The sequence below is a fragment of the Mustela putorius genome, unplaced genomic scaffold (assembly GCF_011764305.1).
Source record: "Mustela putorius furo isolate JIRA1106 unplaced genomic scaffold, ASM1176430v1.1 tig00003871_pilon_pilon_pilon, whole genome shotgun sequence".
Taxonomy (NCBI): Eukaryota; Metazoa; Chordata; class Mammalia; order Carnivora; family Mustelidae; genus Mustela; species Mustela putorius.
The window spans coordinates 7715908-7728645 of NW_025422023.1; the positions used below are offsets into that span (position 1 = coordinate 7715908).

The 12738-nt window shown below is 35.4% G+C and overlaps 1 protein-coding gene across 5 annotated transcripts in view; it reads right to left on the reverse strand.

The window, feature by feature from the left end:
• Positions 1 to 4184: 4184 nt before the first annotated feature.
• Positions 4185 to 12738, reverse strand: part of DNAJB14 (DnaJ heat shock protein family (Hsp40) member B14) — a 51481-nt gene continuing 42927 nt past the window's right edge. For all 5 annotated transcript variants that reach the window (XM_045067047.1, XM_004748175.3, XM_045067048.1 and 2 more), the window contains one exon: positions 4185 to 9081. In XM_045067047.1, coding sequence (XP_044922982.1) covers positions 8957 to 9081 — 125 coding nt within the window. In that variant the 3' untranslated portion in view covers positions 4185 to 8956. The remainder of the gene's footprint in view (positions 9082 to 12738) is intronic.

A 12738-nucleotide genomic window follows, 5' to 3' on the forward strand; every position in this document is an offset into this window, starting at 1 on the left:
TTTTCAATTCCTCACTCAAACCATTATCTAGCAAGATGATATTAATAGCCACTTAGTAATGGCCAGATAAACTTTCCCAAAACAATGCACATTACTGCTGCACAAAAAATCTTCAGTGATGCACCATTGCAGACTGATAGTTGAGTCTAATCTTTTACCTCTGAACACATTCTAAGGTGAATCCTATACTCCAGCCAATTGATTACTTCACCTTTCCATCACTGTTTATTATTTCTCCACACTGGTTCTGGAGGGTCCTTTAAACTGAAATGCTTATTTCTCTTGTAGGGAAGGAGAAACATCTGCCCTTCTACCCTCTTAGTTTCTATGGCTGAGCCTAAGAATTGATAGATTATCCAATGGAAAAAAAACACATTTATTTAATATTTTAATGTGTATATGGGAGTATTCAGAAGGAGATAAGGTCCAAAGACATCACTAGTCCCAAAAGTTACATACCTTTTTATACAAAAAACAACAAATTGTGGGGATGTGACAAGGAAAGGGGCTTGGGTAATGGACAGTAAATTGTGGGACAGTGATAATGAAACGTGTGGATGAAACCAATGGAAGATAAGGATTATTTTAGTAGGCTTGTTTGTAAAGGTCCATTTTGGTGTCAGTCTCACCTCTGGTGATAAGAATGTTCTCTTCCTGGTAGAGGAAGGGCACCTTTCTCACAGGAAACTTTATGACCTGTTTTTTGGTAAAAGGGGAGGTCGAAGAATCCTTCCTATATCTGTTTTCTTAGTTCCTTCAGCTCAAAATAATCAGTATGCCTAAGTGGTGGGCACCTGGGTGGCTCAATAGGTTAAGTAAGGGTCTGCCTTCTGCTCAGGTCATGATCCCAGGGTCCTGGGATCAAGTTCCACATTGCGCTCTCAGCTCCAAGGGGAGTTTGTCGGTCTCCCTCCATATGTACCACCTGCCCTCATGCTCTCTCAAATAAGTAAATAAAATCTTTTTAAAAAACACCAAAGTGGCATATTTTGGGGTGGCATGTTCTGAATCCCTTCACTTCCTTAGATATGCTTTTTTTTTTTTTTTTTGAGAAAGAGAGAAAAAGCATGCATATGCCCACATGGGGTGGGGAAGGGGCAAAAGGAGAGAGAGGGAGAGAATCTTAAGCAGGTTCCATCCCCAGAGCAGAGCCCGATGCAGGGGCTCAATCTCATGACCCTGAGACCTGGGCCGAAATCAAGAGTTGGATGTTTAACCGACTGAGCCACCCAGGTGCCTCTCTATCTGAGATACTTAAATCTTGTTTTCTGATAACATCTCACATATCCCATATCTGTGCATAATTATGTGTCATAGTGTTGCTTTCCCAATGAGACCATAACCCCTAGAAGGTCAGGTCATGTTTTGGACTTTTTTTCCAGTTTCCTATAATGCCTCAATGTCTTGCACTCTGTAGGCAACTCATTCAGCATTTGTAGACTAAAAGTGGTTAAAAGAAACTACTAATCCTGGGCCTGACTACAACTTCTTATCCGTCCCTGACCCCTCACCATTTGCTCCCAAGTTTAGAGGCAAGTAAAAATATGAACTCTAGCAAGTTCTTTCAATTTCTGGAAATGGTTTTTCATTTTAATATGTTCCATCCTACTGACCTCGATAAATGATAGTTGACCTGGAAAATACTTTTTTTTTCCCCCTCCTTCTTGGGTGGCAAAAAAGGGAAAGCATAGCTTTCCAAGCTTCCAAATACCACTCTGTCCTCAAACTGAAAGAACTAAGATTTCTAATTTCCAAGTGTGATGGTTTCTGAATTATGGCAGTCAATGGGAGATTAATCTATTTGAATTTACTCACTGCCACTGGTATAGGACTAGGGGAAATATTTACTGGCCTAAAAAATTACCAGCATTATGTACAGTTTTCCAAAGGGGGGTGTACCAGATGATCCCTGAGGTTCAGGAAGTAACTAGTAGAAACTGTACACATGCACGTAAAGTTTTTATCTCACCATTCAAATTTTCTAGTACACAGCATACCAGAGAAATAGTATATTAGTATATATAATACATGAAATAGTTAAATGAGCACATTGTTAAAGTTCTAACTTTATTGTTTGCCTTTGTTTCTGCTTATTTTTAGCTTGCTTCTCTTAGCTTTTATATATTGCCAGAGATAGCTTAATTTTTTTATTCTTCTTTCCCATGAAAAATTACCAGTCGTCTTGGTTTAGGTTGGCTCCACTATTAGTGTGAAAATCCTAGTTGGTATTCAAACTCATGGGGAAGAGAGAGTCTTGCTGATTTTCCAACATACAAATATGAAAATTTTATCACTTAGATTGGCCAAGTTGGAAAATGTCTTGCTAATATTGATTCTGGCTATGGTATGGGATTTGATGCATTGAGAATACAATTACAAGGTCATATGCAATAACTTTCTCTTTTATACCACCATTCATTATCATCACACTCTGGATTTAGCCAGTCACCTGAGAAATTACTAATTCCTCTGATCTCTGGCTTGCATATAATAGACAATGAATCACTCACATGTCAACAGCTTAAACTCCCCTACCTTCTTTCCAGCCTGATAGAACCCCAACTTTGGATGAGTTCAGTGAGTTGTATTCCACTGCCTATGCCTAGGCTGACAGGTTAGGCTGGAGAAAACACACACAACTAAGTAGACTAAATTCTGTCACCAATCTGGGACTTGTAAAAATCCGACTTTTTCACTCGTCAGCGGACTCAGTGAAAAAAAAATTTTTTTCTTCAAACTGTCTTCTTTCCAAGGCTGTTTATTTTTCTTTTACCTCCCCCACTTTACTCAGATAAACTGCCTATTCATCAAGCCAGTGAAAGCTGTGACATCTTTACCACCAACACTACAGATCTGCCTGCCTTTTACCTATCCTCCATGCTGAAAGAATGCTGGTGGTCGCTTAGCTAAAGTATTCTTCTATCTGTCAAGTGGACATAATATCCTCCTGGACATATCAAGCACTTACTGCTACTATCCCTCTTTTCCTCTATCTTTACTTTCACTTTCTACCTGCCCTTTTACATCAGAATGAAAAACAGAATAAAACAGATCTCTCGTGCAGTAAATAAAATCTCATGTAATTAATAATTGAAAAAATAAAAAGCCTTCCTTAGAAATCACATCCTCTTTCAGCTAATATCTTTCTCTACTCCCTTTCTTAGCCAAATTTTTGTGAAGTTTTTAATTGCTGCCTCTATTCCAAATCCGTTCAATCAAATAATTCTCTTGGCTCTACTTCCTGAATATCTCTCAACATCACTCATTTATCTGTATTCTTATTCTAATCCAAGTCATGATCATCTCTCCTTTGCCAGGAACTCCCTATCTTCCCTACATTCATGTTTGCCCTCCAGTCCTCTCTGCATAATAACTAAAATGATATTTTAGAAAATCAAATCTCATTATGTAATTCCATCCTCAAAAATCTCAAAGGTTTTCTACTGGCTTAGGATAAAGTCCAGTTATCATCACAGTTTATATATGGTCTTATGGAAATTGGCCCCTATCTTATTTTAATTCTCTAACTTACCCTTCACTTCCTACGCTATAATCATACAAGTTTGTTCTCATGTAAGTTTGTTTTCACTTCCACAAAATTTCTAAGGCCTTATCAACTTAGCATACTCTGCCTGAAATATATCTTTAGGATTCACTTCACTCCTACTTTTCTTGTCTTTTGGGTTTCAGCTTAAGCTCACTTTCTCAGAGAAACCTTCCCTGATCCTTCCACAGTAGGTTAAGTCTTCTAGATATGTGCTCTCATTGTACCTTGTAATTCTCTTTGTAGCATTCACCATAATTAGTTATTTACTTGACATTTATTTTCCTGAAGCGATGTAAACTCCATAAGGATTCTGTCTTGTTCAGTGATTAATTCCCAGCACGCAGCTCACTGCTTGGAATAAAGCTTTCATACATTTGTTGAATGGTTAAATAAATGAAAGAAAGTGGATACTAAGAATATAAAACAGGGGTGCCTGGGTGGCTCAGTGGGTTAAAGCCTCTGCCTTTGGCTCAGGTCATGATCCCAGCGTCCTGGGATCGGCCCCCGCATTGGGCTGTCTGCTCGGCAGGGCATCTGCTTCTCCCTCTCTCTCTGCCTGCCTCTCTGCCTACTTGTGATCTCTGTCTGTCAAATAAATAAAATCTTTAAGAATATAAAACATGATAAAAACACATCCTTTACAGTGAGAACAGACCTTCTTTTTATTCATATATTGAGATAAACTGCAGAGACTGAAAGACAAAAATTCATCACAAATCATTCAGAACATTCATTAAAAATCAAATGCATTTTTTAACAGAGTTCTCACACAGAAAATTTTATTTTATAAGTCTGATATCACATTAAGTATTTTACAAATCAGACATTTTTAAATCTAATTATATAATCTTAAATGCACTATAGACAAAGTAAGATCTCCTTTACCAGTTTCACTTCATTTAACTTACACAAGGCTTCCATTAAAATCTCATCACACCTTGAAAATTACCGCAGCTTTTAAAAAACACATGATTTAAACCTTAAATGGAAGAAAGTCTTATGTAGCCATTGAAAAAATGAAGATAAAACAAAAATAGGTAAGAAGCATTTCTTAATAGAAATAAATTACAAAATATAACTTATGTGTGTTTCTTATCATTCGTATAGTCAGCAACTCAAAAACATTTCATTTTGAAATCGATGCTTAAAACACTCCAATGTCACCGGAAAACCTCTATTATTTTAGTGGTACTCTTAAATGGCAAAGTAGAATCAGACTGGAATGTCCCGACTCCTGTGCCAAAGTGAGTAAGACTTGCTCAAATTCATGCCGGGTGTCATCGCTGTGCAGTTACGAGACAGCTTGGCAGCTTGGCAACGAATAATCCCAATTGTTCATAATTACTTACTAAACTAGATACTTTGAGAAACACTTCTTACCCCTACATAGTTCCATTGCTAGAGACAGAAACATACAATTATATTTTGAAGTATGGGCCTTCTAGTAGGAATCTCAGTTGTAAAATTTGAAAAGGATCAATGCAAAGAATTCACACCAATGAAATTCTGTAAAATGATTTTCAAAGTTAGAAATAAGAATATCCACTAATAATGGAAGCCCTGCTTTGTGCAAACATAGTGTGGTATATATTAAACAATCACACATTTGAGGTATTAGCTGGAAAAATATATATATATATACACCTATACATAGACACATCCACAGAATATTCACAAGTCCATTGGCCCCAAAACCAGCAGGTAATAAAATTAAATGAGAACGAATCACATACCAACAGGAAAAAGTTACACACAGAGAACTTACAAAAAACGTGGTTATATAATCCTTAATATAAGGAGTATGTTTTGAAGTACTGTTTTGGGGGAAAATGTTTCCATATATGAAAGTGTCTCTAATAGTAATGGAAACCAAAAAGGAAGCCTGAATTCTAGGACTGTGTTGCCTGTCAGATTATTAAAGGGACATGCAAGAATTCCTTGAAGATCCTTTCTACTCACTTCTTTGTAATTACAAATTAGAACTTAAAAAGTTTTGTAGGTTATTGTTATATTAGTCTTTCCTTTTTCATTGGTTTATAGAGAATTTTACAGATTTTAACTAGGCAATAGTCCAATGTAGCCAATAGACATAGTTTTTTAGCTATTTAGTAAGGATTGAAATTCTGATTAATTGTTCGTTTTCAGAAGTTTTCCTGTTCACATAAGAAAAAGGATTATGAATGCCCTTTCAGTTTGCTTCACTCAGGATGAAGACAGATGGTAACATGAACCTAAGCTTCATGTGGGGAAGCTGAATAAATGCACAGATTCTCCTTTTGAACCATATGGTCCTTTGACGTAACACTTACTTAACTGGAAAGATGGCTCATTTGGTTCTCAGGTCAACATCAAAAAATATTTTTTTAAAGGAAATATATGGGAATGCATTATTAATAATGTGTCACAGTTATTAAATATAACAGCTGCATTTAAAATTATTACAGATCAACAAAGAAAAATTGGAGAGGGTAATCATTTCTCTCACTATACACTATTTTAAATAGTAGTGAAGTTAAGATTTAACAGGAAGAAAACTTGAGCATAAAAGTGCAATCACAGTAAAGGGCTGGACCTCCACATTCCTGTTCCTGTGAATACCTGAGCTGACACAAAAGTAGAGTGGCTTAATGCACTGGCATATACATGCCTTAAGGATTTATTCATCTATCAAATCTCTGTAAATTATAAAGAAAAATGCAGTGATTGTGAAACAAATACTTATTTAAGCATTCAAATGAAATTTGTTCCCAAAATATATTGTTTTTATTAGATGGATTAAAACTTGAATTATTCTCATTGAGAATGAAATTCTCAGATTTGATCAAAACAAATTTTGAAGCTTATAAGCGACTAGCACCAGTCTACTTCGGAACTAAGGAACCAAAAAAGGAGGAGAAAAGGTACTATTTACTTTCCACCAAATCCTCACAAGGACAACATTCATATGTATGTGTAAAAAGAGATAAAAGTGTAAAGCATTAATAAATAGAGTTGCTGCCAAACTTCTAAAATACCAGTTTGAAAGGCTAGTAAAGCAGCATTAAAAGACTGAGAGCTTTCAGGCAATGGCTAAAATGAACAGTACAACTTATCAAATGAAATTGCAAAGCTTGTGTAGTAATAAAAATAAGACGGTAAAATGTTGGGATTTTTATTGTAAGAACAGCACACATGAAGACCTTACATCTCAAGACAGGTCTTACTTTTTAGAATTAACACAAAATTCTCAGACTACTTGGTTGGGCCTTTACACCAAAATATAGATGACATTGAAGACTTAATCTTTCCTTGCATACTTTGTATGTAGTTTAAATTATCAGGCACTCAATCAGTTATTTCTCACAGTTGTTTGAAAATTTTATTTTATCAAACACATTTTCCCAAACATTTTATGAAATGTGATGGAATGCAGCAATGGAAATATAATACTGTCCAAAAGCCATATATGACTTCATAATCTACAACTTCACTTAACTTGATAATTTCATCTATCCTTATAAAGCCAAGATTAAGGGGAAAAGAATCACTCAACAGGACTTCAAGTCACATTAGCGTCAATCACAGTAGTGTAAATTTCCCATTATAACTGGAAAAATAAATAAATGAAATTTTTTCATTTAAAGTTTTGTAAGTTTTCAGATGTATATGAATTTTCGAAGTGAGAATGCTATGAACTTATTTTCTAAAAATTCATTCTGCAGGCTCAAGAACATATTTAAATTTGTATTTTCTTTTAAGCACTGCTCTTTTTTTTAATTTAAAAGTTTCATTTCTAAAAGAAAACTGGTGAAGCTGTCCAGTTTTCCTAGGGCAGTATGCTGTTTAGTGTAATTCACTAATTCATTCAGATATTTTTACTGATTCACCTGGAAAAGGGGATACAAGAGAACATTTTAAAAAGAATGCTCATTTTAGCAGTTTTATTCAACAAATGCTATAAAATCAACTACAGTCAGAAAAAAAAAAATCTTTAACCAAAAGAACACTGCCACTAGAACTAGCATGCTTTCACACATACAAAAAATTACCAAAAATGCATTTGTGTTCCATTAACTGAGTATGAAGCAAATCTCATTAAAATATTAGAACTGATAAACATAGAAGACTAGAAATCAAATAGTTTCATACTCAATATACAGGCACCAAAAACTTCAATTTCCAGCTTATTTTTCTAATTTATATTATGGATTGAGTTACAGAGAGCTTAATCCTATAAGATTAATTGAATTACTCAATGGCAAATAGTTTTTAGCTCAGAATTTTGTAAGGATAACTTGCTATAAATCACTATTCTACCTGCTGCTATATTTCTGCTCACTGTTGCACGTGGCCAAATAGATCATGCTCTGATCAAGTAAGTGTGCTGTAATCTACTTATATGTTTAAGAGTTGGCAATCAGGTTAAAAGGCACAAAGCTTCGATTTTGTAGTATTTTTCTCTTATTACTCATTTGTATAAAGAACCCATTTACTTTGGATCCTGCTCAAATGATCACTAAGAAGAAACTAAAATTTCCAAGAGGGGCAAAACAGGTGGGTCCTCTTCTTCATAAATCTTAGCAGCCTTTAAAGACAGACATATAAACATGTGGTGGGGCCTTTGAATTACTGGAATTGCAAATTACATAACTTCAATTTACTGTTGAAGACCATTTTTATTTAATATCTACATAGCCATTTTCTCATATTTTCTTTAAAATCTATCAGTATAGCATTTCATTTCTATGCATGGCTTAGCAATTCATAAAACTAAATAGCAAACTGATACTCTACACCAGTTCATGTATCTCAATATATATTCTGGAATATAATGGCAATATTAAAAATATCAATTCCCTCTAAGCTGATAATGCTACAAGATTTACACAGTTAAATAGCTTTTTGTTGTTTCTTTTCTTTTTGAAAAAGTTTCATTGTTTAAACTCCACAAACATTCGACATCTGACAAGAAAAACATAATTTTGTCACAGACCATGTATTCTATCAGTTTAAACTAAAGTGTCTCATGGAGTTAAATGCTAAAAGAATTTAAATAAAAATGCAGTAACCCATATGTACACAAAATGATCATTCCATAAATATTTACATGACCAAAGGAAACATGAAGAATCACTAAAACTGGAAACAGCTACAGGTGTGATAATCCTTTCTCAAGACATTTTTAGTTAGGAACAATATAAGCTTTTAAAGTGAAAATAATTGCCAGAAGCGTAACTAAAACATTAATTTTAGTTTTCAGTTCCCTACTATTAAAGGAGCCAGTAGGTCATAAACAGTCCAAGATTTCAGGGACCAACTATTCAGTTTAGTTTTTAATATCCAATCTTTTTCTTTAGCTCTCATGATAAAACTAAACTTACTTACAGAAAAAATAAAGAGTACGCTAAAAGGTATAAATACAATCCCAGTTCATCCTCCTTTATAAATACTGGTGAGCCGCTCCAATTCTTTACAGTTGTCCATGCTCAAGGCGTCTGCCTTCCTTCGAAGCCGATCATCACGGTATACTTTCGCTGCATACTGCATATCTGTTTCTGTTAACAAACAAAAATATTTTGCTAAGTAGATAATAATTTAGGTCACCTAGCTATTTAAGCTGAAATGCTGTTTAAAAGAAACCCTTCAATAGTATTTTTATTAACTGACTTTTTTTTTTTTTTAAAGAAAGACATCCAAGTATTGCTCTAAAAGACTTTGGAAGCCTAGCTTGTAAAACCGACACAGAGCTATTCTAGGAAAGAAATGAAAATAAAATCCTATCAACCCAACACTTTTTCTCACTCCTGTCCTCAATGGTTTAAAACCTAATGCTCTAAAGAAGCATCCTCTTGATCTTTCATACTAAAGATAAATTATATGCTATTCAATCCTGCTAGTGGTTGTTTTGCTGTGACCTCTTGTTAAGGTTTCAATTAATTATGCCAGAAATTGAGTAGAAAAATTTGGAATCTTGTCCTGAGTTTGCTTGAATTAAAAAAGAAAATCTTACTGAAGGAACACAAAAGGGAAAAAAGCTCACTATAGAATCACAGTAGTGCTATTTGACAAATGAGTACTTCTAAGACTTCCTTCAGTATGTGGGTAGCATTACTAAAGAAAAATAAATGGACTATATATCTTTAGGGAACGGTTCTTTGCTATCTTCTGTTACTCTCAGTCATCTCACTGTTTATTAACACTTCCAAAGGGTGGGGCACTTAGAAAAGATGCAACAAGACCCAGTAAAAAAAAGTCACTTTCAGGAAAACAATGGCCAAAGTAAAGGACATCAGTCAGGACCACATTCAAAATATACTCTCAGCAAAAGTATATCCTCTTTTTAAGGATCTTCAGAAATGACCTTTTATTCAGTCAATCCAGCTAGGATTTAACTACTCAATCAAAATTTCAAAATTGCTCCATTCCCCGCCCCCACTGCTTTACCTTTGGGAAAAATTAATTAAATTAAAAAAAAAATTTTCCATTAGCGTATAATGTATTATTTGCCCCAGGGGTACAAGTCTGTGAATCATCAGGCTTATACATTTCACAGCACTCACCATAGCACATGCCCTCCCCAATACCCAACCACCCTATCCCTACCCCTCCACCCCCCAGGAACCCTCAGTTTGTTTTGTGAGATTAAGAGTCTCTTATGGTTTGTCTCTCACCTGATCCTATCTTGTTTCATTTTTTCCTTCCCTACCCTGCTTCTCAAACTCCTCATATCAGAGAGAGCATATGACAATTGACTGATTGACTTATTTCACTCAGCATAATACCCTCTAGTTCCATCCATGTCATTGCAAATGGCAAGATTTCATTTCTTTTGATGGCTGCATAGCATTCCATTGTATATATATACCACATCTTCTTTGTCCATTCATCTGTTGATGGACATCTAGGTCCTTTCCATAGTTTGGTGACTGTGAACATTGCTGCTATAAACATTCGAGTGCATGTGCCCCTTTGGAACACTACATTTGTATCTTTGGGGTAAATACCCAGTAGTGCAATCGCTGGGTCATAGGATAGTTCTATTTCAACTTTTTGAGAAAACTCCATACTGTCTTGAGAGTGGCTGCACCAGCTTGGATTCCCACCAAAAGTGTAGGAGGGGTCCCCTTTCTCCGCATTTTTGCCAACATCTATCATTTTATGACTTGTTAATTTTAGCCATTCTGAATGGTGTGAGGTGGTATCCCATTGTTTTGATTTGTATTTCCTTGATGACAAGTGATGTTGATCTTTTTTTTCCATGTGTCTGTTGGCCATCTGGATGATCTTTGCAGAAATGTCTGTATATGACTTCTTCCCATTTCTTGATTGGGGGTGTTGAGTTTGATAAGTTCTTTATAGATTTTGGATACTAGCCCTTTATCTGATATGTCATTTGCAAATATCTTCTCCCATTCTGTCAGTTGTCTTTTGGTTTTATTAACTGTTTCCTTTGCTGTGCAAAAGCTTTTCATCTTGATGAAGTCCCAATAGTTTACTTTTGCCCTTGCTTCCCTTGCCTTTGGCGATGTTTCTAGGAAGAAGTCGAAGAGGTTGCTGCCTGTGTTCTCCTCAAGGATTTTGATGGATTCCTGTCTCACAATGAGGTATTTTATCCATTTTGAGTCTATCTTTGTGTGTGGTGTAAGGAAATGGTCCAGTTTCATTCTTCTGCATATGGCTGTCCAATTTTCCCAACACCATTTGTTGAAGAGATTGTCTTTTTTCCACTGGACATTCTTTTCTGCTTTGTTGAAGATTAGCTGAGCATAGAGTTGAGGGTCTATTTCTGGGCTCTCTATTCTGTTCCATTGATATATGTGTCTGTTTTTGTGCCAGTACCATACTGTCTTGATGATTACAGCTTTGTAATAAGAGCTTCAAGTCTGGAATTGTGATGCCACCAACTTTGGCTTTCTCTTTCAACATTCCCCTGGCTATTCGGGGTCTTTTCTGGTTCCATATAAATTTTAGTATTGTTTGTTCCACTTCTTGGTAAAAAATTAGCTCCATCCCCTTTATTTGAGGCACTTGTAAAATCCTTTTGCAGATGTGTCTTCCCAGATAAGGTAGATAAACCCAAATTCACAGAGCTAATCAATGACAATTTAGATTCTAAGGCAAACTTCCAACTTCTAACATAATATTCTTTCCATTACTTCAAATTACTGCTTGTATTTTATAATACCTATTGTATCAATCTAGACATTAGAGAGTGTTAGAAATGACTGCAAAATGGAAAAACACTGGTTAAAAAAAAAAACTCTATTGGCCAACAACATTTTGATGACATTAATTTATAAAACAAGATGCCTTCATTCTAATCAACAAGTAAAACATTCAATCAGTGGATTAATTAATGTTATATTGAGTTCCTCTAACTTCCATCTTCATTTAAAACCCCTAACCTCTAGAGGCGCCTGGGTAGCTCAGTTGGTTAAGCATCTGCTTTCGGCTCAGGTCATGATCCCAGGGTCCTGAGATTGGGCTCCCTACTCAGCATCTGGCTCCCTGCTTCTCCCTCTCCTTCCCGCTTGTGCTGTCTGTCACTATCTCTGTCTCTCTCTCTCTCAAATAAATAAAAATCTTTAAAAAAAATAATATACCCCCTAACTTTTAGATGTTCTGAACTTTTGAAGTTTTATTTTGAAAATTTCAAGGGGTGCAGGGTGTCTCAGTTGGTTATGTGTCTCACTTCGGCTCAGGTCATGATCTCAGGGTCCTAGGATCTAGTCCCAAATTGGGCTCCCTGCTCAGCAAGGAGACTGCTTGTCCCTCTTCCCCTCCCCCTGGCCTGTGCTCCATCTCTCTTTCTCTCAAATAAATAAATAAAATCTTAAAAAATTTTTTTCAAACCTACACAAAAATTAGATGAATCTACACAAAAATTACAATGAACACTCTAAAACTCTTTACCCCTTGATTGACCAATTCTACACATTTTGTCAAATTTGCTTTAGCTATCTCTATAATAAAAGCTGTTATTGTTATGGTGGTTTTTATTATTTTGCAAAACCTTTTGAGAATAAGGTGTGGACATCATACCTTTCATTCCTAATTACTTCAGCATGTTTCTCATAAGAACAAGGACATTGTCTTACATAACCACAATACAATTTTCAAATTCAGAAATTTAACAATACTATAATTCTATTATCTAATATATAGTTCATATTCATATTTCACCAGCGGCCCCAGTGATGTGCTTTATAGAC